Source organism: Silurus aristotelis (assembly GCF_946808225.1).
Source record: "Silurus aristotelis genome assembly, chromosome: 8".
NCBI lineage: Eukaryota > Metazoa > Chordata > Actinopteri > Siluriformes > Siluridae > Silurus > Silurus aristotelis.
In genome coordinates this window covers 20410875-20436794 of record NC_139581.1, presented here as the reverse complement: position 1 = coordinate 20436794, position 25920 = coordinate 20410875, and the positions used below count along the sequence as shown (strand labels likewise).

Sequence of the window (25920 nt, the reverse complement as noted above, 5' to 3'; positions counted from 1 at the left end):
ATACATTTTACAATTATATGAACACAATACAAAAAAATTGCTCACCAGCTCTTAGGAAGGAGTTTGTTTTGTAATGTTCAGCTTTTCTGCCTGGAGAAAGATTTTGTGTCCACAGACCCAATGGCCAGCCCCTTGGTGGGGGCTGCTTGGTATGTGAAGGAGGGGTGAGAAGGAGGAGATGATGATGAAGGGGGAGGGTAAACACACCAGGCTGATCCATCTGAACAGAAACAGGAACAGGAGCGTGAGACATGAAGACATGAAACTAATCCTTCTTTTTAATCACAGAGAACAACAAACCTTCCAATGAAGAGGAGAGAAGATACACAATTTGCCTGAAGAAACATGCAAAATTCAGCATCCATGGGGCATGGAATACAATCCCGTTCCTTTTTTCTTTCTTATTATGACAAAGAAATGAAAATAGGAATGCCTCATATCTCATATACCAGATACTTACCCACATGGTGGTCATTTTATTTTATTCTAAAGAGGATTGTGTCAGGGTTTTAAGCCCCGTTGACTGAAATATCCTATTGTGGAGGATTTACCCTAACAAGCAAAGATCTGCATTTGTACAGTACATGCTCACAGAGATATTGTCCGGGTGTCTGAGGGCGGATCTCCATCACTGGACCAAAGTGCTCAGTGCAGGCTGCTTTTGTTATATTGAATAACGTGCCTCCTCTTTTGACTGGGGCTGCTTCATTTTGCTATGGTGTTGTTTCGGTCTATCATATACCACGCCTTTCGAAGAAACAGCATGAAAGAATAGGAGAGCAGCTACAAGGATGGGAGCCAAACAGATGAAATGGTATGAATGAAATTCTACACATTGAGTTCTTTGCTCGTATTGTTTCTTTACCTTTCTCAGACATTCCAGGCTACATTTCAAAAGTATTAAAAAACTGACTCTATTATTTTAACCAAAGCAGGCAACCAGGCTCCTGGGATTGGATTTGGGCCAAACCAGCAAAAATTAAAGATAGAATATATAAAAAAGAAACTTTATATATACATATATAAAGAAAATGAACTGTATTCCAGTCAGGTTTGATTTTTATCGTATGTACATTACATAATTTGTATTTTATTATATTTATAATGTAAATTATTTTTTCAGACTTTGTGTAAGTTTGGTTTTAAACTATTGCTTAAAAATGACCTTTTTTATATATGTATATAAAAAGTTGGTTGACACTCAAAATTTCAGTATCAGTATTGGAAAATAAAAAGTGGTATTGTGCCATCTGCACAATATATATTTATATATATATTTGATAATGTTATTGTTATAATCATTTGTATTGTAATCTAGTAGCATTAGAATATTTTATCTAATGGGCATCCTTGGGCCTGTCAAGTTTAAAACAGGCTTCAGATAATTAATTAATTTTTTTGCTATGGATAATCCGATTGCTTTAGCTTCCATGTGAGCCTAAGCTGTGGGTGCTGGTACTCAAATAAAACTGCCCAGCAACCACAAACCATTGTATTTTGAATACACTAAATTTTGACCTGGATCTGAATGTATGTTAAGTGTATAAAATACAATTTGCATAATGATTTTATTCATCAGTCTACTTCAAACATAGAAATAATCTAAGTGATGATCACTACAATAATTATGTACCAAATATTCTGGTAGTCAGTTACTTTATTGCACAACCGTTTAATTATTCATTCATTGTAGTGCACCAGAAAAAAAATAGCAAATTACCCTAAATTTAACTTCCACACAGTATATTGAATGTGCAGTCTTATTGTCACATGCAAAATTTTGTGAATTTGTCATGTCAGTCCATGCCTCTTTGTTCCTTAGCAACTGTACAAAAGCAATTGTGTAGAGAACATAGGCAAATTTTTTGCGTATTTCTGTTTTGTTTTGTTTTTTTACAGAAAACGATTCATTAATTTATTGATTTAAACGGGGTTTATGGAGCAAATGTGTTTGAAGGAGCAAAAAATGCAATTACATAACTCTAACCTTTGTTAGTAATTACAAAGTAGTTGTAGAGTAATTACATTTACTCTAAGACTTTTTCTCCATCCCAAATTGTTGAACTAAGAGATTGAAAAAAATCTGCAAATCCCTTGTATGTGAACACATTAAATTGTGGTTCTTTGTAAACTTTTTGGTTCATTTAGAACTTTAAACAAATTTAATTTTGACGTCTTGTTGTAACAGCAAAATAATTCAGTGTTATTAATGACAATTGTCTTTGTAAACCTGTAATATTGCAAAAAGGTCAATAAATATAAATATATGAACAAGCTTTGCTCTTACTTTTTTATTAACCACAGTAGTTCCCTAGAGACAAGTTATTTTGCCCCCTTTAGCCTTCAGCACTTAAAGGCATCATTTAAGATCACTGTACTTTGGAGCAGTTTGTAGGGGTTTCCCATTTCACATCTATTGAAATACTACTGCGCATGTTCTTGTGAAATATTTCGGCATCATATATCAGCGGTTAGAAAGCAAAACCCTGCACGAATAATGGAATTAAGTTCTGAAAAACATTCCTGTGAAATACAGTCTTAGCACTAAGAATGCAAAGAGCAATTATATAACATCCAATAAAAGGTTTAATACGTTCTACTCCTTACAGCCCAAGCTTAAGCTAAATATGTTCTTTGAATATACAACTTATATATAAATATAAATATAATGTTCTCACACTGCCTGCTTCACCTCTACAGTCTCAGCTCATCCAGTCCTACACACACGCCTAAAGAGGAGTACATTATCGGGCAGTTTGAAGAACAGCGTGAAGTTGTGGGAAACCACACAGAGCAACCACAAAGTCTGAATGGTAAGAGGTATATCAGTGTAGATCAACAAGCACCTTCATTTTTCCATTTCTGCATGAATAAACGTTTTTCTGCTCTTGTTATAGATACAGTAAAGTTGTCCAATGAGCCAACCCCAGGGCCAGAAAACACTGAGACAACAGATGGGAGCTCCTGGGAGGAGCAGCTTTATATCCAGCAGGAGCAGCTGGAAAAGGAGATGCAGGAGACTAGGAAGATGGTGACAAGGCTTCAAGTTAGTTTTTTGTCAACCTTTTTTGTGCACTGTTTTGTGATTAGCCACATTTTATGAATTTTGATTATGCACTTTAGAAAAGAGACACTATATTGACAGACGTTTGCAGACACCTGGTCAAAAGTGTGGTATGTGCTTTTTGAGCTTTGCATTCCACATTTAGTCCCAAGTTGCTCTTATAATTCCCTTCACTCTTCTGGGAAAAGCTTCCACAATATTTTGGAGTGTACTTGTGAAGATTTCACAGGCCTGAGGTGCAGTTAATGTTCCAATTCATCTCAAAGATGTTCAGTAGCATTGAGATTCGAGCTTTAGACCACTCAATATCTTCCTTTCTAAACCAAGTAAAGCATCTCTTCATGGAGCTTGCTTTGTGCACAGGGGCATTGCCATGCTGGAACAGGTTTGGGTTTTTAAGTTCAAGGATCCAAAAACATCCTATACAATTGTGTGCCTCCAGATTTGTGGTAAGTTTGAAGAAGAACCACATATAGCTGGAAAGGTCAGGTGTCCTAATACTTTTGTCCATATAGTGTATATAGGCACATTAAGATTTCTTTTTATTACATTTTTTTCACTAACTTGTTTCCTTCAACTACTTGTGCCTAAGTGTAAAAAGTCACATACGGGTTACAAGAAATAACGTTCTTATACATCACACAGCAGTGGCATTCCTCTATCTCTGCAGTTCACTTACAGAAGTTTTCTTAAAGCTATAAACCCAATCACTGAATATACAGTGATTAAATAAAAAATCAATAATAATAATAATGTAATCTGAATTTTTGCACATCGTTGTTGGCCCTGAATAAAATCCAGGGCCTAGATTTGTATCTTAATTCCAACCTTTGCTTTTATTATTTTTCATTCAGGCTTTACTGCTTCATGGGTCACTGCCTGAAGATGAGCAAACAGCTTCTCTATTTGGAGACAGTGCTATCAGTACAGAGCAGCAGCTGGTAATTTACTTGCATGTCAAATGCAATAATAAATTTTTTAATAGAGAAATACTTCATATTGTCATAGAGTCAACAGATTTTATTTACAGAGATAAATATTTACAGTGGCTTTTTCTCCTTGTACAGATATTAATTCGCAGTCGCCTCGATCAGAGCATGGAAGAATCCCTGGATCTGAAGGTGAATTTTTAATAGCAGAGGAGCTGTAAAGGGGAAAATTTTCCTGGGAGTTTTTTAACATTTTTATATTTTTTGCCTAATGTCTTTAATATGTGTATTTTTAGAGGGAACTGTTGAGGTACAAGCAGGAGGCACGCAATCTTCAGGCAGTCAAGGTAAACCAGAACCATTTAGACTGAAATATTTTAGATTGATGATCTTGAAATGCTCAATGGCCATTGCATTTTATAATCACACCTGTATAGTATATGTGATTTCCTCAGAGAAAAATGTCAATATATTTCTATGAGAGATTAGAAGAGTAAACCTCTTATAAATTCTTGTTGCTTTGTTGCTATTTTTTAATGCTCAAACATCAAATTTGATCATTTAACAGAACAAAAAAAAAAACCTTTATATTAATGTGTTCCCGTAGAAGTACCTTCCAGTTTTTTTAATGTACTGTACCTACTGGAATTTTTATCTGAAGTAATTACATATAGTATGCCCAACATACAGTTGAAATAAAAAGTTGATAAATATGCTGATAGATTTATTTCAAAGTCTATATTACTCTATTCTAGTAGTAAATAATATGCAAATATTTTTGAACTAATTGGTTTAAATGTTGTTTAGCAGTTTTGAACAGTTTTTGAAAGTTTTAGAGTTGGAATAAACTGAAACCAGATCTTTAACGTCTATGTCCTTCACCTGCCACTCAAGGATACTTTGCAGTACCGCATGTCAATACAGGAAGACTCAGTACTTAAGCTTAAACAGGAACTACTCCGATCCAGTATGGACAAGGAGGAGCTAGTAGGGCAGAATGTGAGTATAAAATCTCAATTAAAAGCACAATTAACAAAATGTTTTAAGCATGTCATGCACATATGGGACCATACATGTAGATGTGATATATAGCAGAAAGAACTATTTATATAAACAGCCTGTGCTTTCAGATGGAACTGCAAAGGAAGCTGAGTGATAGAGACAGACTGCTGAGCGAATACAAAGTATGTGACATCCCTCGTTATGGAAACAATTTTGAAGCTACACCCTTGATTAAACTGAATATTAAATTATTTTTATTTTTCTTCCAGAAAGAAATTTCACAAAAAGAGAGACAACTTCAGCAGCATCACCCTAACCTAGATGAGTCAGTGTACAAACTCAATGAGTCTAATCATAACAGGGTAAAGAACAGAGCTAATACAAAAGATCAATCTTAGCATTTTTTTTCAATAAAACTTGACCTAGACTTTTTTTTTTTTGGCATACAGTAGAATGTACTTCTGTATAGTTCTACACAACATATATCAATGTTTTGTTGATTAGGTATCTAGTTGTGAGAACAATGGCTACAGCCATAAGATGGAAGCAATCTCTTCACCATTTCAACACGGAGTGGTAAGTGAGAACATGAGGAGATTTTAACCATAACTGTAAGTGAAAGGTTGTGAGTTTTGACCACAGACAATAGTAAAATATTTGCTCTTATTTGGTATTTGTGTCAGGGTGATGAGCTGCAGTTGGTGAGAGACGCTTTGCGCAGTCTGAGGAACAGTTTTAGTGGTCATGATCCTCTGCACCACACACTGGACACTTTGGAGCAGGGAGTGTCCAGCCTGATAGACCATTTCCATTCCACTGACTCTAAGAAGAGGCAGCAGGAGAGAAAGGCAAGCATTAAGTTGTCTAACTAAAAGCTACATTTATTCAAATGCATTTAGTACAAGTATATATATATATATATATATATATATATATATATATATATATATATATATATATATATATATATATATAAAAACTCTTTGTGTCTGAATAAAGGGTTTGAACAAATCACCTGGGAGAAGAGCCAATCACACTGATAGAGAGTCATGGCCATCTAGTTCAAGTAAGATACATTTGTTTCACTAAATTTCAATTTTTACTAAGAAATAAAACAAAATTGACGGTGGTCTAGTAAACTACTGGTAATGAGTGATTGGGTAATGCAGCCAAATGCAAAGTAGATAATTTTCACCCTTTTTTTTACAACAGTAGACACAGATTTTATTTATAAAAAGCATATTTGGTATTATATTAAGCATGATATTTGGTATCAGACAATGTTTAGTGAAATATCCAATAAAATTTACCAACTTAGCTTGTTATCTCTTACAGCAGATATAGTAGTTATAAAAGTTATAGGAAGCTAAAGAAACAGCTGACACTTACAAAAATGGCAGATAAATGTCTCTTGCTTGTGTGTTAATGTGGTGCATCCACATTGTATTAAGAAACAATAATGTATTAGAACATGCACACTTATATGTACCTTAACAAACTATTGCTTTCAGAAAACTAAATATATTCTGATTAACTAAAATCAAATCAGCAGCATTTGGAAGACATGTTTATCCAGAGTGATATAATTATCTCATTACAATTAAACACTTTAGGGTTAATAGCCTTGTTCAGGGGCTCAGTAGTGACATCTTAGTGGTACTGTGATTTGGATTTAGTGTGTGTATGTATATATGTGTTTAAATTAATCATTTGTTTTTATTTTCCCCAGGAATACCCCACTCTCACAGTAGTCCTGTGCTTGGCGCCTCAACCTCAACCAAAGTACTCTATTTCACAGATCGTTCTCTTACACCTTTTCTAGTAAACATCCCTAAAAGGTATAAAATACATATTCATTTCCCACAGTGCTTAGATTTCATGCAAGATTCTAAACAAATTGATTATTTTCAGACTAGGGGAGGTTACACTTCAGGATTTCAAAGCAGCTGTTGGGAGACACAACAATTTCAGATATCACTTTAAATCTCTAGATCCTGAGTTTGGAACAGTGAAGGAGGAGGCAAGTATATAATTCAACATACGATGGATTATGAGTAAGTAATGCCCAGTGTAATGAAGCCCTGTTTATTTACATTGTGTTAATCAGGTGTTCCAGGATGATGCTAAAATACCTGGATGGGAAGGGAAGATTGTTGCCTGGGTGGAAGAAGACCATAGTGATGGAAGGTAAATGAAGACATAATAGCTTTGATCTCTGTCCAGTGTGTTTATTTTATGTGTACATACCTCAACTCCACACAAATCTGCACCATGTCATACTAAATAATTAAATGGTCCATTTTTGTGTGACAACCGATTGTAAAAACTGTTTACAAAATCATTCTATGAGAGTATTAATACTATGATGGATTACATTATTATAATTTTTTTTTGCTTTATATTTCAAAATATTTTGAAAGATACTAAATATTTGCTGAGCCCACCACCACCGCCCTTATGTCTGATATTTACAACCTTAGACTTAAAGGAGTTTACTGGTATTTATATGTTATTGCATAAAATAACTAATAATATTGAAGTAAATGAAAAAATCCACCAGTGTTCCGCCATTGGTGTAACAATAAATCAGCTCTAATGCAACTAGTCACAGTTGAAGTACTTTAAATTAATACTTTGTCACCTAAAATTAATAATTATACTCTTATCAACATGGCCATGTGTGCACAATGGCGGATTTTTGGTGCTTGATTTGAGAATTGGCGCATCAGTAAACAAATGTTTAGTGATTATATATATATATATATATATATATATATATATATATATATATATATATATATATATATATATATATAAAAGAAAGGACAATGTGAATAAATATGTTTTGAGTTTAAGGATTTTATTTCGTTTGTTATATATTTATTTATTTATATTTTTTATAAAAATGGTCAAATCGTTAATACAATTGGTGCCATTAAAATGAATTTGCGTTAACGCGTTATTAGCGCGTTAATTTTGACAGCCCTAATTATTATTTTATGTGTATTTATGTGTAATGACACATAATCCCAGTCAAGTCCATTTCAGTTTTTGTTGAAAAATTCAAGGGTGGGTGGGTGGGTGACTTCATCCAGCCATTGTATCCTCATATGTGTTCCAAGCCACAGCTTTAAATTCTAAAATACTCAATTCCAATTACTATAAGTCCTGGATTTTGTATTACTGATTTTTTTTATTATTCTAAAATGTGAACCTGAATTTAGGAAAGATGGGACCACTTTGTTTGTAAAAAAGTTTGCAAAAGTTTATCACTTTAATACTGAATGTGTTTTTGCAAATATTTTTTGTAAAGTGTGCATGTACGTCCAGTGTTTTCATCTATGTTAAATCAAACAACTAATATTTGTCCACAATGTTAATAAACATGCATTTCCTGTACAGCTTGAATTCACTAACTCTTTTACATTCAACAAGTCATTAATGATAAGCACCTTAATGTAGCATACAGTGCATACACTGATGATTCACATCGGGATGCTGTGTGCAGCAAATGTTAATTTGTTGGAAAACTACTTATTGTAATTACAGTACATATGCTTGGACAGTCAGTATGTGCTTTTTCTTGTTGAATGTTGCATGGCACGATTCCTCTTTCACTCGCTCAGGGAACCGGAGATTAAGAAAATACATCTTCTCCACTTCCAGCAGGATGTCATCCTAAATATATAAACATCATTGTCAAGAAAATACAAGAATACTATAGTAAAATCAATTCCTAATAAATGGAAGTGTTTATCAAAAAGAACAAAGCTGATGTAATGAGAATAGTCCTGGCCTGTTAATAAGTTTATAGTTGTTTTTAATGTTATAAAATACCCAGGACTATAGTAACATTCCATTATTACTTCCATTATAGCAGGGTCTGTCTAAATACTTGATTCTGATCAAATCATTAAACACACAGGTAGTTTAATCACTATCCTATGTTAATGCACTGCCTTATAATCAACTGTAAACATAGCATGCACGCGCACGCACACGCACACACACACACACACACACACACACTCTCTCTCTCTCTCTCTCTCTCTCTCTCTCTCTCTCTCTCATGTTTTCCCTTTCACTACTAACTATACTGAACAAAATTATAAATGCAACAATTGTTTTTGCCCCCATTTTTCATGAGCTCACCTCAAAGATCTAAGACTTTTTCTATGTACACAAAAGGCCTATTTCTCTCAACTATCGTTCACAAATCTGTCTAAATCTGTTAGTGAGCATTTCTCCTTTGCTGAGATAATCCATCCACCTCACAGGTGTGGCATATCAAGATGCTGATTAGACAGCATGATTTTTGCACAGGTGTGCCTTAGGCAGGCCACAAGAAAAGGCCACTCTAAAATGTGCAGTTTTACTGTATTGGGGGTCCAGTGGGTTCGAAAACCAGTCAGTATCTGGTGTGATTACAATTTGCCTCAAGAGTTTTGCCCTGTACAGTGAAAACCATGATTCATCTCTGAAGAGAACACCTCTCAGACACCATCGAATGTGAGCATTTGCCCACTTCATTTGGTTACGATGACAAACTGCTGTCAGGTCCAGACCCCGATGAAGACGACGAGCATGCAGATGAGCTTCCCTGAGACTTGTTGCAGCAGCTGTCCGGGTGGCTGGTTGTAGACAGTCTTGGAGTTGAAGATGCTGGATGTGGAGGTCTTGGGCTGGTGTGATTTGCGGTTGTAAGGTCGGTTTGATGTACTGCCAAATTCTCTGAAACGCCTTTGGAGACAGCTTATGGTGGAAAAATGAACATCCAATTCATGGGCAACAGCTCTGGTGGACCTTCCTGCAGTCAGCATGCCAATTGCACGCTCCCTCAAAGCTTGTAACATCTGTAGCATTGTGCTTTGTGATAAAACTGCACATTTAAGAGTGGCCTTTTATTGTGGCCAGCCTAAGGCACACCTGTGCAATAATCATGCTGTCTAACCTGCATCTTGATATGCCACACCTGTGAGGTGGATGGGTTATCTCAGCAAAGAAGATGTGCTCACTAATACAGATTTAGACAGATTTGTGAATGATATTTGGGAGAAATAGGAATTTTGTGTACATAGAAGAAGTCTTAGATATTCAGCAAATAAAAATGTGTTGTGTTCAGTATAGTTATTAAAACTCATTTAAATAAATATTATCTTATTACACTAATTTATCTCTGTGTAACTGGGCAGAAGTCCAGAGCTGTACTATAAAATTACAAAGAAATATTTACTGTTCAATTTATCCAATCAGTCAGTTTATGTTGACCAGTTGTGCATCCATGTCATCCATTAAAATCGAGTAACTGGCTGTACATTATCTCCGTTTTTAAAATAACTAGTTCAATTTACAGTTGGTTTCATAAATTCAGTCCAAAACAATTGCTTTAGTTAGCGAACACTCACCAAATTCAGACCAAATGCAGATGTGGTACACTAACCTGACTGATGCTGAGCTGGCACTGGGACACAGTGCTTACTCCAGGCAGTTCTACACACAGTTTTATTCTCCTGACTGAGTCATTGCTCAATGAGCACACTGTCATCTGATGTATCGGCTTTTGAGGCTGAACAAACTCAGTGCTGGAGATCACCTCAATCAGACCTGGCTTGACTGTGTCTTTGTCCTCTGGCCCCTGATTCAGCTTAATGCTGGACTCCTCTTTCTCGTCTTCCATTCGTAGTGCACAGACCTGCTGAACTAATGACTGAGCTGTGGAGAAAAGTTTGAAGATCTAAATAATCAATCATAGGCTTTAAAATCATTGGTAAACTTCTCAGCGATTAAAAAATATATAAACACAAATATATAGGCACCTTTATCTTTAAATCTGGAAACAGCAAATACAATCTTTTTAAATTTAGTTTGGTTACATACAAACAAAACATTTAAATTGCATGACACAGATTTGTCATTTACCCGTTTTAGTTTGTGGATTATCCTGGTTTAGTGTTCTGAATTTAGTAGTCTGATGTAGCGATGTTAGCCGGTGTTTCATATCCTGCACAGTGCCCTTTAGTTTGGCCCTCATGACAGTGAACTGTTGTGACAGGTTTAGGTTATGCTGATTTTGGATGAAGTGTAGAGCCAGTAAGTGTATCTGCTGCATGCCTTGTGGGTTTTTCTCTGCTTCATGAAGAACCTCTGGGTTGAATGCCACCTCCACTATTTGGTAATCCTCTGCAAAACAAATAGAGTATTCTACATATGGCCAGGGTTTTAAATGGTTATTATTAACTGACTAATGAAACTAACATTGCACAGTCACCAAGAACAAATAATGCATTGTTTCACTGTGTCTGTATGTCTTTGAAAGTCTGTCAATTTTTTTTCTCTTCTATTACTCATTATTGTATGTGAATAATTTTTGTTTAATGTAAACTAAGTTGATAATACATTGCCTACAAATCCGCTTATCTTTTGAAACTAACATACATCTGAGACAAGACCATGTGCTGAACGTTTACTAAAGTGAGATGGATAAGTTTGCAGGACTGTTAATCATATATTGTTACATTTAATTCTGAGTAAAAGTAGATTGTTTTTTTTTTATATTGTTGAATTAGCACTCAATCTGGTGTACTTTAATGTTAAAACGCAGGGTTACTATACAAAATACATTGGATTAACAAGTAATAACAACCCTGACTTTTTATTTAGGGTTAATTAGGATTATCCTTTTGCAAATGAATCTGAAAGTAACCACTCGGTTCAGAACACAGGCACATGCACCTTTATAGAGTTTTCCCTGTTAAATGTTCCTGTTTGTATTTCACTTGAACCACGATAAATAAAAAACATACGACAATGTCATGGTTTAATTTTTTTCCAATACAAAAACCTGTAATTTTACCAGGTGTGTGCATATGTTTTTTATATCTACCATACACAAAGATTAGAGATCTGATTAAGTCTGATAAATATATATTTTGGAGTATTTTCTATCTCTCACCTGCAGCCCCCTTCAACTCTGCACCCTAAAACATGGTCCTGATAAGCACTATATGGACAAAGGTTTTTGGATTTTTTAAGATGTTTTTAGAGCATCCCATTCCTCATTTAGTCCCCATTTGCTGTATTAATAACATTCAATCTTCTGGAAACATGTTCTACTTTATTTTTAAAGTGTGCTTTTGAGATTTGTGCTCATTTAGCTACAAGGACTTTAGTAAAGTCTAGTGCTGATGTAGAGTGAGGAGGCCTGGGGTGCAGTCGGTGGTCCATTCATCAGAAAGCTGTTCAATAGAGATGTCTCCTACTTCAAGGGAAAATGTAATGCTACCACATCCATAGGCATATGGCTGGAAAAGTCAAGTTTCCCAAAACCTTTATCCATATAGTGTAGATTGTATTGCCCAATTTATGACCATTTTGCCTTTTTTTTTTAATGAACTCATTTATGAACTGATGTAAACAAGCTGAAGTGCTATAGCACATACTAAAAAGAGTCAAGGCAGGCGCTGTAGCAGTGATTCTGCTTAGCTCAGCGAAAATTGTTTTACTAAACAACAAGCTCCCAAAAGTCTTACTCCATATGTACAATATGTGCTGTGCAAATTGGTACTTTCAACTGCAGTACCTTGTTAAAAGTTGACATTTGCATGGAACTTTTTGGTTGAACTGTTTTGAACTTTTCCTTTGAAAACACTATGAATGATCAAGTGTACCTTTGTGTTTAGTAAAGGTCTCCAGTTTTCCTCCGCACACAGGAACAGGTTGGGTAGGAGAGGCCGGTGCTGGGACACGCTTCCAACCACAGACATTCACATACAGTATCCCATCGTGTGGCTTTGGGAAAAGATCATACAAACTTTAGATACATGTTTTCTGCTGTAGTTTTCCCCCTAGCATAATTGAGAGGTCTTAGGCACTGAAACCCATATCACTCATATTACAAGACACATCACATGCAGTGTAAAATTTAGGTAGGGACAGATAAATACTGAATTATAGGTTCTTTCAGTACACTGTACTTTCAGTATTGTTTTATATTGTTTTATAAAATATCAATCAAAAGATCTTGAGTGACCTAATATAGAGCTCTGAACTCCTCACCCTACCTTAGTACCTGACTTTACTAACACGTTTGCAGCTGAATGAGCAAAAATGTCCACAAGCACAAGCCAAAATCTAGTGGAACATCTTCCCATAAAAGCGGAGGTTATTATAAAAGCAAATGGAGACCAAATGTTGAATGGGGTGTTCAGAAAGCACATTTAACAGTATAGTACAGTCTGATGTCCAAAAACCCAAACGCAGTGTATTTACCTGCACAGATGTGCGAATGCAGCTGTTCGGCTGCGGAGGCGAAAAATAGTCAGTACTGTCTCGCATCTGGCGTTTGATAAACGTCTTGTACTCGTCAGGATTATTTTGGGAGAGATCATCCAGCATGGACCAAAACTGGTTCACGTGGGTCAGAGCTGCATTTTGGCGCGCTGAAATGTCCATCACTGATGCCTTTATCTGCGTAATACACTTCGCGTGTAACAAAATCAAATCGGTATCTACAGCATTAAGGTTAGAGAGTTATCAGCTTCGGTTGCAACCGTTTCAGTTCAATATACTAAGCCGGAAAAACAAAGTGGTAACACAAAGCGTTAGTATCACCCGTTTCCATAGTTACCCTGCTAAATCCCAAACAGATCACTATTTACTTTCTACTAGTGCACTTGGTAGGGTGTAAAATGCGTGTCACGCCCTCTGTAGGGCGCTGTGTTCGAGTGCATGCTATTTGAGAGTTAGCCAGTTTCTACTGTCGTAAAAAAAAATGGCGTTTTGTCATGGTTACTTGTCGTATACTGAATTTCTTCAAAAATTTCCAATTGCCAATTAAACCAAAAGCATTTGCTGTTGTTATTGACGCAATTCCAAAGAGTGTGACGATACTTAAAAATTCTTGAAAAAATATTGAAAATGTTCATGTTTTTAAAAAAAACCAGCCTAGTAATAAGATAATAGTAATAAGGAATGCTCTCTATCTTTACCTGCAGCAAAGTCTTTTTGGTCTTCTTTATTTGGTGATATTTTTTGAGTTAATGAATGGAAACTGCCAAATTCGTTTTGTATCAATAACAAAATAAAGTATCTTACAAAATACTCAATAGAATTGATCCTGCTAAGCATGTTTTGAAAAGATTTAGGTTTAATATTTCATATATCTGTAAAAGAAAAAGAAAACATTTTGAATCTTTATTTTTTTCATTGTATTCACTTAAGATTATTTTGGAAGGATATAGAATTCTATATTAAATGAAAAATGGAATGTGGGATAGAAATATGTATATTTGATGTGCTGTTTTATACAGAACATGGACATTTAAATTGAAAACAACAACATAACATAGATTTGTTTATTTTATTTGGAAAATTCCATATTCATAGGGAAAAGTGGGCTCAATTTAGACCAAACTTTTCCCATTTTATGAATGACTTCAAATTGTATGTAAATCTCTTGGAACAAAAAAAAAAAAAAAAAAAAAAAAAAAGCGCTGAAAATATGTAAAAAAGAAAATACATTTCTTTTTGTTTCTTTTTCTCTGGAAGTAAGTGATAATCTGACATGATTATGTAATACCTCTTGTTCTTTTGGTATTTAATAAAAATGCTATAAAATAAATAAAAATAAAAAAAAATTATAAAAAGAAAAACAAAGAACAAAGATGCTGTTTGGTGGCATTAATTCAAGTTCAAATATTATTTGTCACATACACATACACACAGAGTAGATAAAGTAGATAAATAGTCAAATCAAGTCAAGTCAAGTTTATTCTTATATCGTTTTCACAACAGACATTGTCTCAAAGCAGCTTTACAGACTTTAACAGTTGGCGACTGTTGCAAGGAAAAACTTCCTTTAGATGTAATGAGGAAGAAACCTTGAGAGGACCCAGACTCAAAAGGGGAACCCATATTAATTTGGGAAATAAAAAGTATTAACTATAGAAAATATATGTATATACATGAATCTAGACAGGGATGGATGCATATGGCAGATATTGACAGTACAAATTAAAGAAACAAACAAATGGATCAATCAATTAATCAAATCAAAAGGTTCATTTATATAAGACCTTTCATAACGAGCCGTTAACAAAGTGCTTTACAATAATAATAAAAAAAAAAGTATTGATTATCAATGTGTTTTTTTTTTTCCAGGTTCCTACGCTATGACAGCATCTAGTTTTGTTTGAAGGGGTGTATATTAAATGTCTTGTTAACTTCTGTAGACTTTTGGATGTGTGGGAAATTGTTATGCCAAGTAGCATATTTACATTTATAAGATTTGACAGATATCATTATCCAGTTTGACTTATTTATCTCAATTATACAACTAAGCAGTTGTGGGTTAAAGTCCTTGCTCAAGATCCGTACAGTGGCAGCTTGGTGGAGTTGGCATATGAATTTCAGACCTTCTTATTAGTCTGATATCTTAAACTCTGAGCTACCACTTTCCCCCCACCATATTGTTGAAGAGATATGTGTTATCAACTGTAAAATGTTGTATGTTATAAAGTAACTCTGGGATTAGTATATAATACTATACTATAATATATCTGTCCGGTATGAGAGAGGCATGTGCAAATGCAGGTATGCAAGTATTTGTTTACAGTGAAACAACATGAACTACAACAACTAGGAGGCAAGATAAAGAAATATCGAGGCTAGACAAATATATGAACTGGACACTCATACAGGTTATGATGACTAAACAATCATCATCAATGAGTAATATATTTTAATATTAGATGTCAGCTGTTATATGTCTGATTGTGGGGTTTATAAGGCCAAATTTGTTTGCGTTGAATTTTATCTTGATTGATTTTGTGCAGCAGATGGAATTATAGCTGGCGTCTGTGCAGTAGAGATGGTAAGAGCCAAGAATTAAAGCAAGAAAAATGCAGTTAATATAGGCAGTCAGACAGAGTATCTGCCTCCTTACTTCCCCATATTGATTGTGCACACACTCAGTTCAAAGGAGAATTCACCACCTGGTTTGTGCTGACTGGTAGCCATGGTGAAGAGAAGAGCATCCCACATTAAATTATAAGGTGGATGAAATACAGCAGCAGAAGGTCACATCAGGTTTAAAACCTGAACAAGAAGCTGAGGCTATCATAGGCATAGACTTAGGGCACCACAGGGCAGTGGTTGTTCAGTAGTTATGACTCTAGGAATAATCTACTGATTATAAGGTCAGGGGTCCAAGCTGCCATTGTTGGTCCCTTGAGCAATGCGCTTAAACCTATCTGCTCCAGGGGTGCCATAACTTACTGACCCTGCACTCTGACCCCAGCTTTGTGAAAAGTTATCTGAATAAAGTTATCTAATAAATAATAAGACTCACCCAATGTGGAAAATTAAAGATTGTAAAAAGTTATAAAAAAGGCTATTTTACCAACAAAGCATTTTGATACACAGAACTTAATCGCTTAAGTCGCTTATTAAATGTTTAATTTTTTTTTAACACTTTTTTAAAACTATTAAGTTTTGGTACATAATTGACTAATTAATTAACTACATGAATGTAAATGTATGCAGAATTTCCTAACAAAGTGGTTGGTATGCGTACAATGGGGTCTGCTAAAATAAATAAGTAAATGAAACAATCAAACAATAAAAAAATTTAACAATTTAGCACGATTAAGTTTTGCATACACAATAGTGTTTAATATACAATATAAATAGTCTATCAAGTCACACTTAACAATCAGATGGTTAACAGAACAAGGTCAAAACCAGCAGAGAAAATCCAAAGAATGGTCCAAACTTTTTTGTAGAAAAATCAGTTGTATAAAAACGACAAAAGAAGTGGACTCGAATTTGGAAGAGGGGGACCTCTGATGGCTTCGTTGTTACTTGTTCTTAATAGATATTAGATTGTACTGGTAATTGTACTACAAAAATTAAAGCCTTTCATAATATCTTGATTATGCAAGTCGGGGGATTATGCTCTTTTACAAAAAAATTTCACTCGGTTCCTTAGAAAGTCTGTATGGAGAAAATACATTTTTTTTTTTACTAATACTACTAATAATAAAAAACAAGAATTGTATCAGTACTCAATACTGGTAACAAATGTGTTCAGTCATCAGCCACAGTGTTCATATTAGTTCAACATACCTCTATTATATCATAAATCCAGCCTAAAAACTTAGCCACTTTTGTGTATACACCAGGGTGATTAGGCTCTGCACAGCCTGTCCCCCAGCTAACAACTCCAATCAACCTCCAAACATTATCATCCTGGCAAACCAGTGGGCCTCCACTGTCTCCCTGTGAGAAAGAAAACAATTTTGTCCATCCTTCTTTTGCTATTAATAACGTAATTTGAGGAGAATTCTGATTAGAAAAAAAAATATATAAAAAATTACCTGACAAGCATCAAGATTGCCCTCTATGTGGCTGGCACAGAGCATCTGTGGTGTGATCTCTCCATTATACATACAAGAGCTATTGCATTTTTTTGTGCTTATCAGGGGCACCTGAGCTTCTTTCAATGTGTCAGGAATATGAACTGTGCAAAGCATAATATACTGACATTTGCTTATCTGCATATTTGCACTTACCACAAGTATTTTTTTTTTAATATTTATATACTTTTACCATTGTCAGGTTGTGTGTATCCCCAACCAGAAATCCAACACAGAGTTCCTCCTGGAAGTTCATGGCCATACTGTGGTAGGCATATTGGCCTGATGGTGTCTATATTTGAATAAACAATATGAAATATTACATTACATTTTTTTTTTTTTAGATAAAAGCTGACTTTTCACTATACACCAACCAGGCATAACATTATGACCACCTGCCTAATATTGACTTGGTCCCCCTTTTGCTGCCAAAACAGTCCTGATCCATTAAGCTTTAACATGCATGAATAAACCTTGGCTGCCCATGACCCATTCACCACTTTTCCTGCAGAACACTGCAGAACAGAAACACCCCACAGGGGCTGCAACTTTGGAGATGCAATGACCCAGTCGTCTAACTATCACTATTTGGCGCTTGTCAATCTTGCTCAAATCTTTACACTTGCCTATTGTTCCTGCTTCTAACACAATAGCCTAATACTGTATTTCCCACCCACTACCAGGTGCCATAATGAAGAGATAATCAATGTTTACCACTGTTTACCACCAGAGTGAGTAGTCACAGTGACACTGCACTAACTAGTTTCTTTTTTTATACCCCTGGCATTTTTGTGTTTGTTTTCAAGTTTAATAATAATAATAATAATAATAATAATAATGAAAATAATAATATTCAAAAAACATCTGCTGCACTCAAAATGTAAGGTGGAGACTAAACAAACTTGTGGTCTTTTACATAATACATTTATAAGATAACTCAAATTTTTTTTGTTCGACACATACAAATTATTGTATTCAGTACACATGTTCCCCGAGCTGAAAGGCCTGTGCTGGAATATTTTTTATACCAATACATGTACTGTTACATCTCAAATTTAATACATGTTAATGGCACAAATGTTATTAACGTGTGATTAACGCAGTGTACAGCTCTTTTAACTATTTTTTTATTAAAAATATAAATATAAAGCAGGTGAGTGGAGACTGTATGGGAGGAACCAAATGCAGGATGCGAGCAGGAGTATAGGGAAAACAAGCTTTAATATACAAAAGAAGCAAGTAAAGCAATGGGGCAGAGGCAAAAAAAAAAAAGTCCAAAAAACAATCCAGAGTCTTAACACAGGCAACAGGGCAATGCAGGGAGAGACAAAACCAAAACCAGTCCAAGATTCAGAGATCTGGCAAACAGAGCAATAAAGGGCAGAGCAGAAACAAAGACAGAAAAAACAGACCAGAGTCCAAACCAGAAGCAGAGCAGAAAAAGGGTCAGGGTCAGGGTTAGGGAGCCAGTATGATAATCAGGCTTCGAGCTAAGTCAAGGTGTCCTTATATACTGGGTGACGCGAGAAAAACGGCAAGATGGCCGCAAAACCGGAAATGAGCGCCGCAAACCCGGAAGTGGAGAAAGACTGTAGTGTGATATTCAGGTAAGAGGTCAGACAGGGGCTCGGTGGTGGCGAAGAGGTGCTGGATGATTGGGCAACTACTAAGAGAGACAGCTAGGAAGGTACTTGGTGTGACATCTGAAAATAGAAAGAAAGACAAAGAGATGTGGTGGTGGAAGGAGGAAGTGCAGGAGAGCATAAGGAGATAAAGGTTGGCAAAACAGAATTAGGATCGACAGAGTTTTGAGGAAAGTAGGCAGGAGTACAAGGAGATGTGGCAGCAGGTAAAGAGGGATGTGGCAAAAGCCAGGGAAAAGGCATATCAGGATCTCTATGAGAAGTTAGGAAAGAGAAAAGGAAGGAGAAAAGCATTTGTAACTGATTAAGGGGCCGAGCTGGGAAGGATGTGCTGCAAGTTAGAGCAATAAAGCATAGAGATGTGTGTTGACTAGTGAGGAAAGTGTGTTGAGTAGATGGAGGGAGTATTTTGAACAGCTGATTAACGAGAAAAATTAGGGAAAAAGAAGGTTGGATGGTGTGTAGATGGTGAAGCTGGAAGTGGATAGGATTAGTAAGGAGGAAGTGAGAGCATTGATTAAGAGGTAGAAGGGTATGTGATTTGTGATTTGTAATAGAAGGGTATCTGCGAGAGTAAAAGAGAAAGTTTATAGGACTGTGTTGAGACCTGCGATGTTGTATGATTTAGACACAGTGGCAGTGAGTAAAAGACAGAGGTGTATTTTCCTCACTCTCCTCTTGTGTTAGCGAGTTAAAACAATGGCTACACTAAAATTTTCTTAGCCTGAATCTGGGTAAAACCGACATTCTGATAACTGGTCCCGCATCTCTAATAAAAAACAACTCTGTGGACTTTAGTCTTGATCTGGATGCTACTACGATTTTCCCCTCAGCTACTGTTAGAAATTTAGGTATCATACTCGACCCCTCACTATCCTTTGATGCCCATATTCGCAGCCTCTCCAAAACATATTTTTTTCATTTACAACGCATTGTCAAAATGCGACCTTTCATCTGCAGAAATGATGCTGAAACATTAGTGCATGCTCTAAATACGTCCTGTCTCGACTACTGCAATTCACTCTTCTCTGGTCTATCAGCTCACTCAATCTCACGTTTACAGTACATACAAAACTCAGCTGCCAGAATGTTAAACTCCAATAAAAAATCTGCCCACATTACTCCAATATTATTTGATCTTCACTGGCTGCCAGTCTCATCTCGCATAAAATATAAAATCATACTCCTCACTTATAAGGCACTAAATGCTCTTTCCCCTCACTATCTTTTTCCGATCTTCTCTTATCCTATGTTCCTTCACGATCACTCCGGTCTTCAAATTCTGAACTTCTTTGTGTACCTAGATACCGTCTATCCTCTGCGGGTGGCAGATCCTTTTCTGTCATTGCTCCAATACTATGGAACTCCTTACCCATTGCACTCAGAACCATTACCACTTTGACTGAATTTAAATCAAGGCTTAAGACCCACCTTTTCAACCTCCACTATCAGTCAATGCATATGTGTTAGGAGTCCTTCATTTTTCTGAAATGTGGTGTATGTCTCATGTACTATGTAGTGTTCTATCTCTTGTCCTGTATGTTTTTATGTCTATGTTGTCTCTGCTATTAACTCATGCAGCTGCATGTGATCCTTCGTCCTGGGCAAATGTCCGACGAATACGTTTATGTATGTTCATTATATTTCATCTGTCTTGATATACTGAAATATTGTACCTTGTAAAGCGTCCTTGAGCGTGGGAAAGGCGCTATATAAATTAAACTTATTATTATTATTATTTTCTGTCTAAATGATTGTAGCACACCAAAACTTTGTAACACAGTATAACTAAACAAAAATGTAATCTGTTGCTATTTTCATGGCCCAATTTAATTTAATTTAATTTGTCAATGAGTTGTTGTAGCCTTAACATCTAAATAGGGTACATCTAAAAAGTATAGTTTATGGACTAGGCATGTACACTTTACTCACCTGAAAAATTCAAAGGATTCCTCAACTTTATCAGTGCAATATCACTGTCATGACTCCTGCGATTGTAATTTTTATTGTAGATAATTTTTTCCACAGTGTGACCCATATACTGAGCCAGTTTAGCTGCATTACGAGAAACAATTCCAGCATAGACCACCCAACTGGAATCCTGATGCAGCCTGTAGTTTACATAAGAAGAATAGAAATACCAGAATAGGTTTGGCAATTCTGAAGTTATGGCAGGATTTGATAAATAATAATGTAGTTGTTATTGAGAGATCTTACGTAGATACACAGTGAGCAGCTGTAATGATCCACTCTCTTGTTATAATAGATCCTCCACATGTGTGACGATTGTGGTAATAGAGACTTACTTGCCATGGCCATCTGCCTAGTGTAGCATCTACACCACCAATAATCCTAGGTACTTTTGCCCTGGTGCCACAATCTACTTGGATTAAAGAAATCAGCTGTAGTTTCATCTTAATATTTTTGTTTTCACTAGATAATTTGACATGACTATAGATCTTTTCTATTTAGACATTACCAAAACATTTCAGAGCTATAATTTTTCCTGTGCTGCAGCTTCCCCTAAAAGAAAATAAAAACATGAGAGTTATATTTTATATTCAGAATTCATTCACACATTGTGTGTCATAATCTTTAGGCAAAACAAGTACCTGAATTGCCATAAATGTTCCAGTTTGCTTTGATGATCTGAGGTAATTTGAACAAATCCATCAGTGTAGCTTTGGCCAATATCCGTCAAATTCACACCTTTGTGTTTGGTTAATCTATAAACAGTGGTTGTTTATGTCAGTGATATGATTTATTACTGTAATTGACATTCACAATGAGAAAGCCAGTACTGCTAAACCAAAAGATTTTGTGATGTACCGCTCTGAACTAGCATCACTGCTGACAATCGAGGAGACTTCAATATGCATGGTATGGATCTTAAAATCAGGGATGTGTGTGGGTTCTGTAACCTTTATTTGCATTCTCATTGTTAAGACACCTTAAAACTGATAATGCCATTTGTTTTGTAACTGAATTGCTTTGTCATTGTTCTGGTTCTGAGCATGTTTAATTTCAATATATTAGATGCTTATTAAATCCTGGATAGTTGATGTGTGTGTAGGCAATGTGTGGAAGTGAGGGCATGGTGCTGGGTCGTGATTACAAGGCAGAGCCAGGGAAGGTGAGTGGTAAGGTGCCCAAACCTGGGTGAAATTTGTAGCAGCAGTACAAAAAAATGGGGGGAGAAGAGCACCATAAGAGAAAGATGCCAGTACAAAGCAGTATAAAGAGCAATACAAAGCCATATGTGTACATGTGAGATAACAAGTGGAAATAGAGCATTGGACAAAATGAGAAAGATGTTTTGTTATATCAACCCAAGCCTGCCTACTGTCATCTGATTCCCCTTTTGAATCAAGGAGAGTGCTACACAATATTACTGTCATTTATCCACAATATCCTGTCCAATTTCTTTATGTTTATTTGTAATACATTTTTGATCATGTATTTATCATGACTCCACTGGTTTCTACAATTTCATAATTGCATGTCTACAACTAATAAATAGAGATGAAACCCACAGAAAGCAGTCACAGCTGCCTGACAAATAAAAGTTGTTGATAGCTAGAAGTGTGTGTGTGTTTAAGCTGTCATCTTTGCCCACCTCAGATAACCGAGCTGTCGACACACAAGGGTGCCTAATAAAGAGTTCCAGCGATCGTAGCACACAGGCAGCCACGGCTGCAACTTCTCCAGCTGGATCTCTAGCAGAGAGTTCTCAGCACTGATCCTGTAAAACACTGAGCCCTTTTCAGTCAAAACCTCTCTAAACACTGTAGAGATTTTACAGAAAATTGCTAACAAAAGTTTATTGGTGTCAATGTAGTTAATCATTGAGACTAGGATAAAAGTGGTGCAAAATAAACTTTTCGGATTAATGCTAAACATGTTCAGATTCAACACTTTTATAAAAGGAATAACACATACAGTTACAATTTGAGTATAACATTTTAATTACAGTTACTGTATAATGCTTTATTTATAATACTTTACTAGAATACTATATTAGAAGGCTAATATAGGGCTACCCTACATACTGCATTTCTTTTTTTCTTCATATATTATTCAGCTTAAATCTTAATGATTTTGCAATAATTCCATTACTGAATATGCTAAAGAACAAATGTTGCATATATTAATGATTCACAGTTAGATTCAAGTTATCGAACATCCAAGACACAATTCATGTTACATTCAGGCAAACAGCAACTATCAGAAATTTTCAATGAGTGCTGGTGAATGTTGGTCACAGTGACCGTGACAGTGATGTTGGCAACTAGATGTGGATGTGTCAAGTGCTATGACAAAATTGAGAAAAGGTTTTAACATCGAGATACTTGTTGTAGTGACATCCAATGGGAATAAAGAGTTGCTGCCAATGACTCTACATTTAAACAGATGAAAGACACATGAAACTAATGCGGATGGCTCCATTTGGGAATTATAAAAATCACTTTGGCATGTAATAAATATGAACAGTTTTGCTACACTGCCCAGTAGTAAACAGTTGATAACTTGCACAATGGTATTAATATTCTTTGTCACTCAGATGAGAATGGTTCTCATTTGAGTATGGCTCCTGTCAAGTTTCTTTTTAATATTATCTTGGGGAGTGTTTTCTTGCCAGAATTGCCTCTTTCATGCTCATGACGAAAAAAACTTTTAGGGATAAATGTATTGCGACAAACTTATGAAATATTTTTTTTGTTTCAATTCTGAAATAGAAAATTGTATTTCTTTAAAGCGCCTTTGTAAAAATGTACATTGTTGAAAAAACTATACAAATTAAACTGATTTGAATAGATTTTACCTGATATCTCTTCTGATTTACTATCAAATATGGAATGTTATATGCACCGCTCACTAAATAAAGCAATAATGCCTACTGCCAATTTCCAAGTACAATTATGGTGTGCTCACACAAACCTCAATACATCACATTTGCATTAATTATATATTTTTTCTTAACTGTGTCATGTTACTGCACATGCCCACATCTAGTCACCAAAGTCTGTTGTCATACATTCACCATGTGGTAAAACAACAATTATTAAAATATTTACATAATGTTAATATTGTTACAGGTATTTAAATCCATTGATGTCACTTTTTTTTATTGTATATCTCAAAAAAAAAAGTTAAAATCTATTGTTCCAACATTTTTGTTTGTGCCACTGTCAGTATGGCAATATGTTGAGTTTGCTCGCTTTTGAACGTACCTTTCCTAGAGTCATTTACACTGCTTTCATCTGATATATTACAGAATGATGTCTCCTTGGTGTCCTCTAACTCTGTAGAGGTATTTAAGGTAGGCTTTAAGAGCAGTTTGACTGTACAGAAAGAGACAAATAAGATATGTTAAATGTCCAAGTTCAAATCATATAGTTACAAGTTGCCTGCCTAAATTATGCTGAACACATTAGTGTGAAAAAAAGACTTACCTATGAACCAAACACTTACAATAACACCTCCAAGTAGTCCAAGTGCACAAAGAGCTGCCAAAACACGAACTGCAACTGAATGGAAACTTTAGTAAAAGAAACGTGAAAATATGCTCAATCCAAGAATGAGGACAAATTTTAGCAGCATAAAAAGGACCTTTTTAATGCATGCTTTTATGTGCAGTATAAAATGTATTGGTATCGTATAAAGCACAATTGAGATTCAGAAGATTAAAAAATCCACGATACAATAGTTTTGAATGTGTTTTCATAAGCATATGTATATTAGTAATGTGGAATTCATGTACCTGGGTGTGATGACTGTAGCTCCCTGGAACCAGGAACTCCACCTGTCGACTTTTCTGCCCATTCTCTCGGCTTAACGTTCTCATTTACAGCCACAGCACTTCATCACTGACCTCATAATTAAACATTTTTAGTTAATGCAAAATCGACCATATCTACTACTAATTCACACACGAATGCGTTGATTCCCTAGATCCCTAATCACTGTGGGTGTTTTTTTTTTTTTTTTACATCATTAGTGTTATGAATGTTTCCTGTTGTTATACTATGTAACTATATCAAATGTACCAGTTTCTCTGATCTTGTATAAACATGTTGAGATTAGAAGTATGCAAAAATTATACACACACACATATATTATACATATATTATATATAAGCTAATAAATAATTGCATTTGCACAATAAATATAAATGATCATTTTAATATTTCAAAATAATATTGAGAGCATTTTTTTAATGAGTAAATAATAAATATTCTTAAACATTTTAACATTTCCAACCACATTCAGCAAACTTTTTTGACTATGCGCATATTTTTAAAATGATATTAATATAAATTCAATACTATTTTAAAAGTATAAGCATAAAGAGATCTCACCGTGTTTTCCCCCTAGTTTTGTGGTATTACTACCGAGCGCAGCTCAGTTTTTTACCTTTGATTTTCCAATACTGCCGCATCCTCCTGCTGCTCAGTGCATAGCCGTTCAGTACATTGCAACTCAGGATTTTGGTTTTAAAAAGAAATATTGAGGTCAGCAATGAAGCAAAGAATGAGCCTGTTGTTTAATGTTACAGTCATAGGGGCCTAGGCTGAATGGCTGAATCACCTCTTTGTGGTGCTAAACAACTCCACAGATATTTCCTTGCCACTGACATGATGGAGGTGAGTTAGTAGCACTCCCTAGTACTTGTGCCAAAAACGTGTTCACTTTAAAGCAACTGGGTTTATCTGATGATTTACAGCCTTGAAGAAGCGTTTAATTACAAAATGTTGAAAAGCTAAGGATAGTTTTCACTTTCAACACAAAGTACACACTCTACCATTCAGTAGTGGACACCTGCTTTTGCAGCTGAGAACTGAGCTGAGAACAGGAAAATATTTTTTTGA

At 35.4% G+C, this 25920-nt stretch overlaps 3 protein-coding genes across 3 annotated transcripts; 1 reads left to right on the top strand and 2 right to left on the bottom strand.

The window, feature by feature from the left end:
* The first annotated feature begins 195 nt into the window (after nucleotides 1-195).
* Nucleotides 196-7404, top strand: dixdc1a (DIX domain containing 1a). The gene is made up of 15 exons (XM_083549444.1): nucleotides 196-814; nucleotides 2701-2813; nucleotides 2898-3046; nucleotides 3919-4005; nucleotides 4132-4185; nucleotides 4290-4340; nucleotides 4888-4992; nucleotides 5124-5177; nucleotides 5265-5357; nucleotides 5500-5571; nucleotides 5679-5843; nucleotides 5995-6061; nucleotides 6725-6833; nucleotides 6907-7015; nucleotides 7103-7404. The coding sequence occupies exons 1-15, from the start codon at nucleotides 792-794 to the stop codon at nucleotides 7184-7186; spliced, it is 1335 nt and encodes a 444-aa protein (XP_083405570.1). The 5' UTR covers nucleotides 196-791; the 3' UTR covers nucleotides 7187-7404.
* A 1134-nt stretch (nucleotides 7405-8538) lies between these two features.
* pih1d2 (PIH1 domain containing 2) lies at nucleotides 8539-13564 on the bottom strand (the record flags this gene model as incomplete). Its single annotated transcript, XM_083549461.1, has 5 exons — nucleotides 13264-13564; nucleotides 12663-12783; nucleotides 10915-11175; nucleotides 10436-10707; nucleotides 8539-8673 (listed from the first exon to the last, which is right to left on the bottom strand). Exons 1-5 carry the CDS (start codon nucleotides 13444-13446, stop codon nucleotides 8539-8541), a joined length of 972 nt encoding a protein of 323 aa, XP_083405587.1. The 5' UTR covers nucleotides 13447-13564.
* A 3077-nt stretch (nucleotides 13565-16641) lies between these two features.
* tmprss5 (transmembrane serine protease 5) lies at nucleotides 16642-24935 on the bottom strand. Its single transcript, XM_083549167.1, has 12 exons — nucleotides 24813-24935; nucleotides 24505-24590; nucleotides 24283-24393; nucleotides 22668-22803; nucleotides 21664-21777; nucleotides 21531-21574; nucleotides 21269-21431; nucleotides 20984-21162; nucleotides 17602-17700; nucleotides 17370-17512; nucleotides 17119-17271; nucleotides 16642-16986 (listed from the first exon to the last, which is right to left on the bottom strand). The coding sequence occupies exons 1-12, from the start codon at nucleotides 24872-24874 to the stop codon at nucleotides 16978-16980; spliced, it is 1299 nt and encodes a 432-aa protein (XP_083405293.1). The 5' UTR covers nucleotides 24875-24935; the 3' UTR covers nucleotides 16642-16977.
* Nucleotides 24936-25920: the final 985 nt, after the last annotated feature.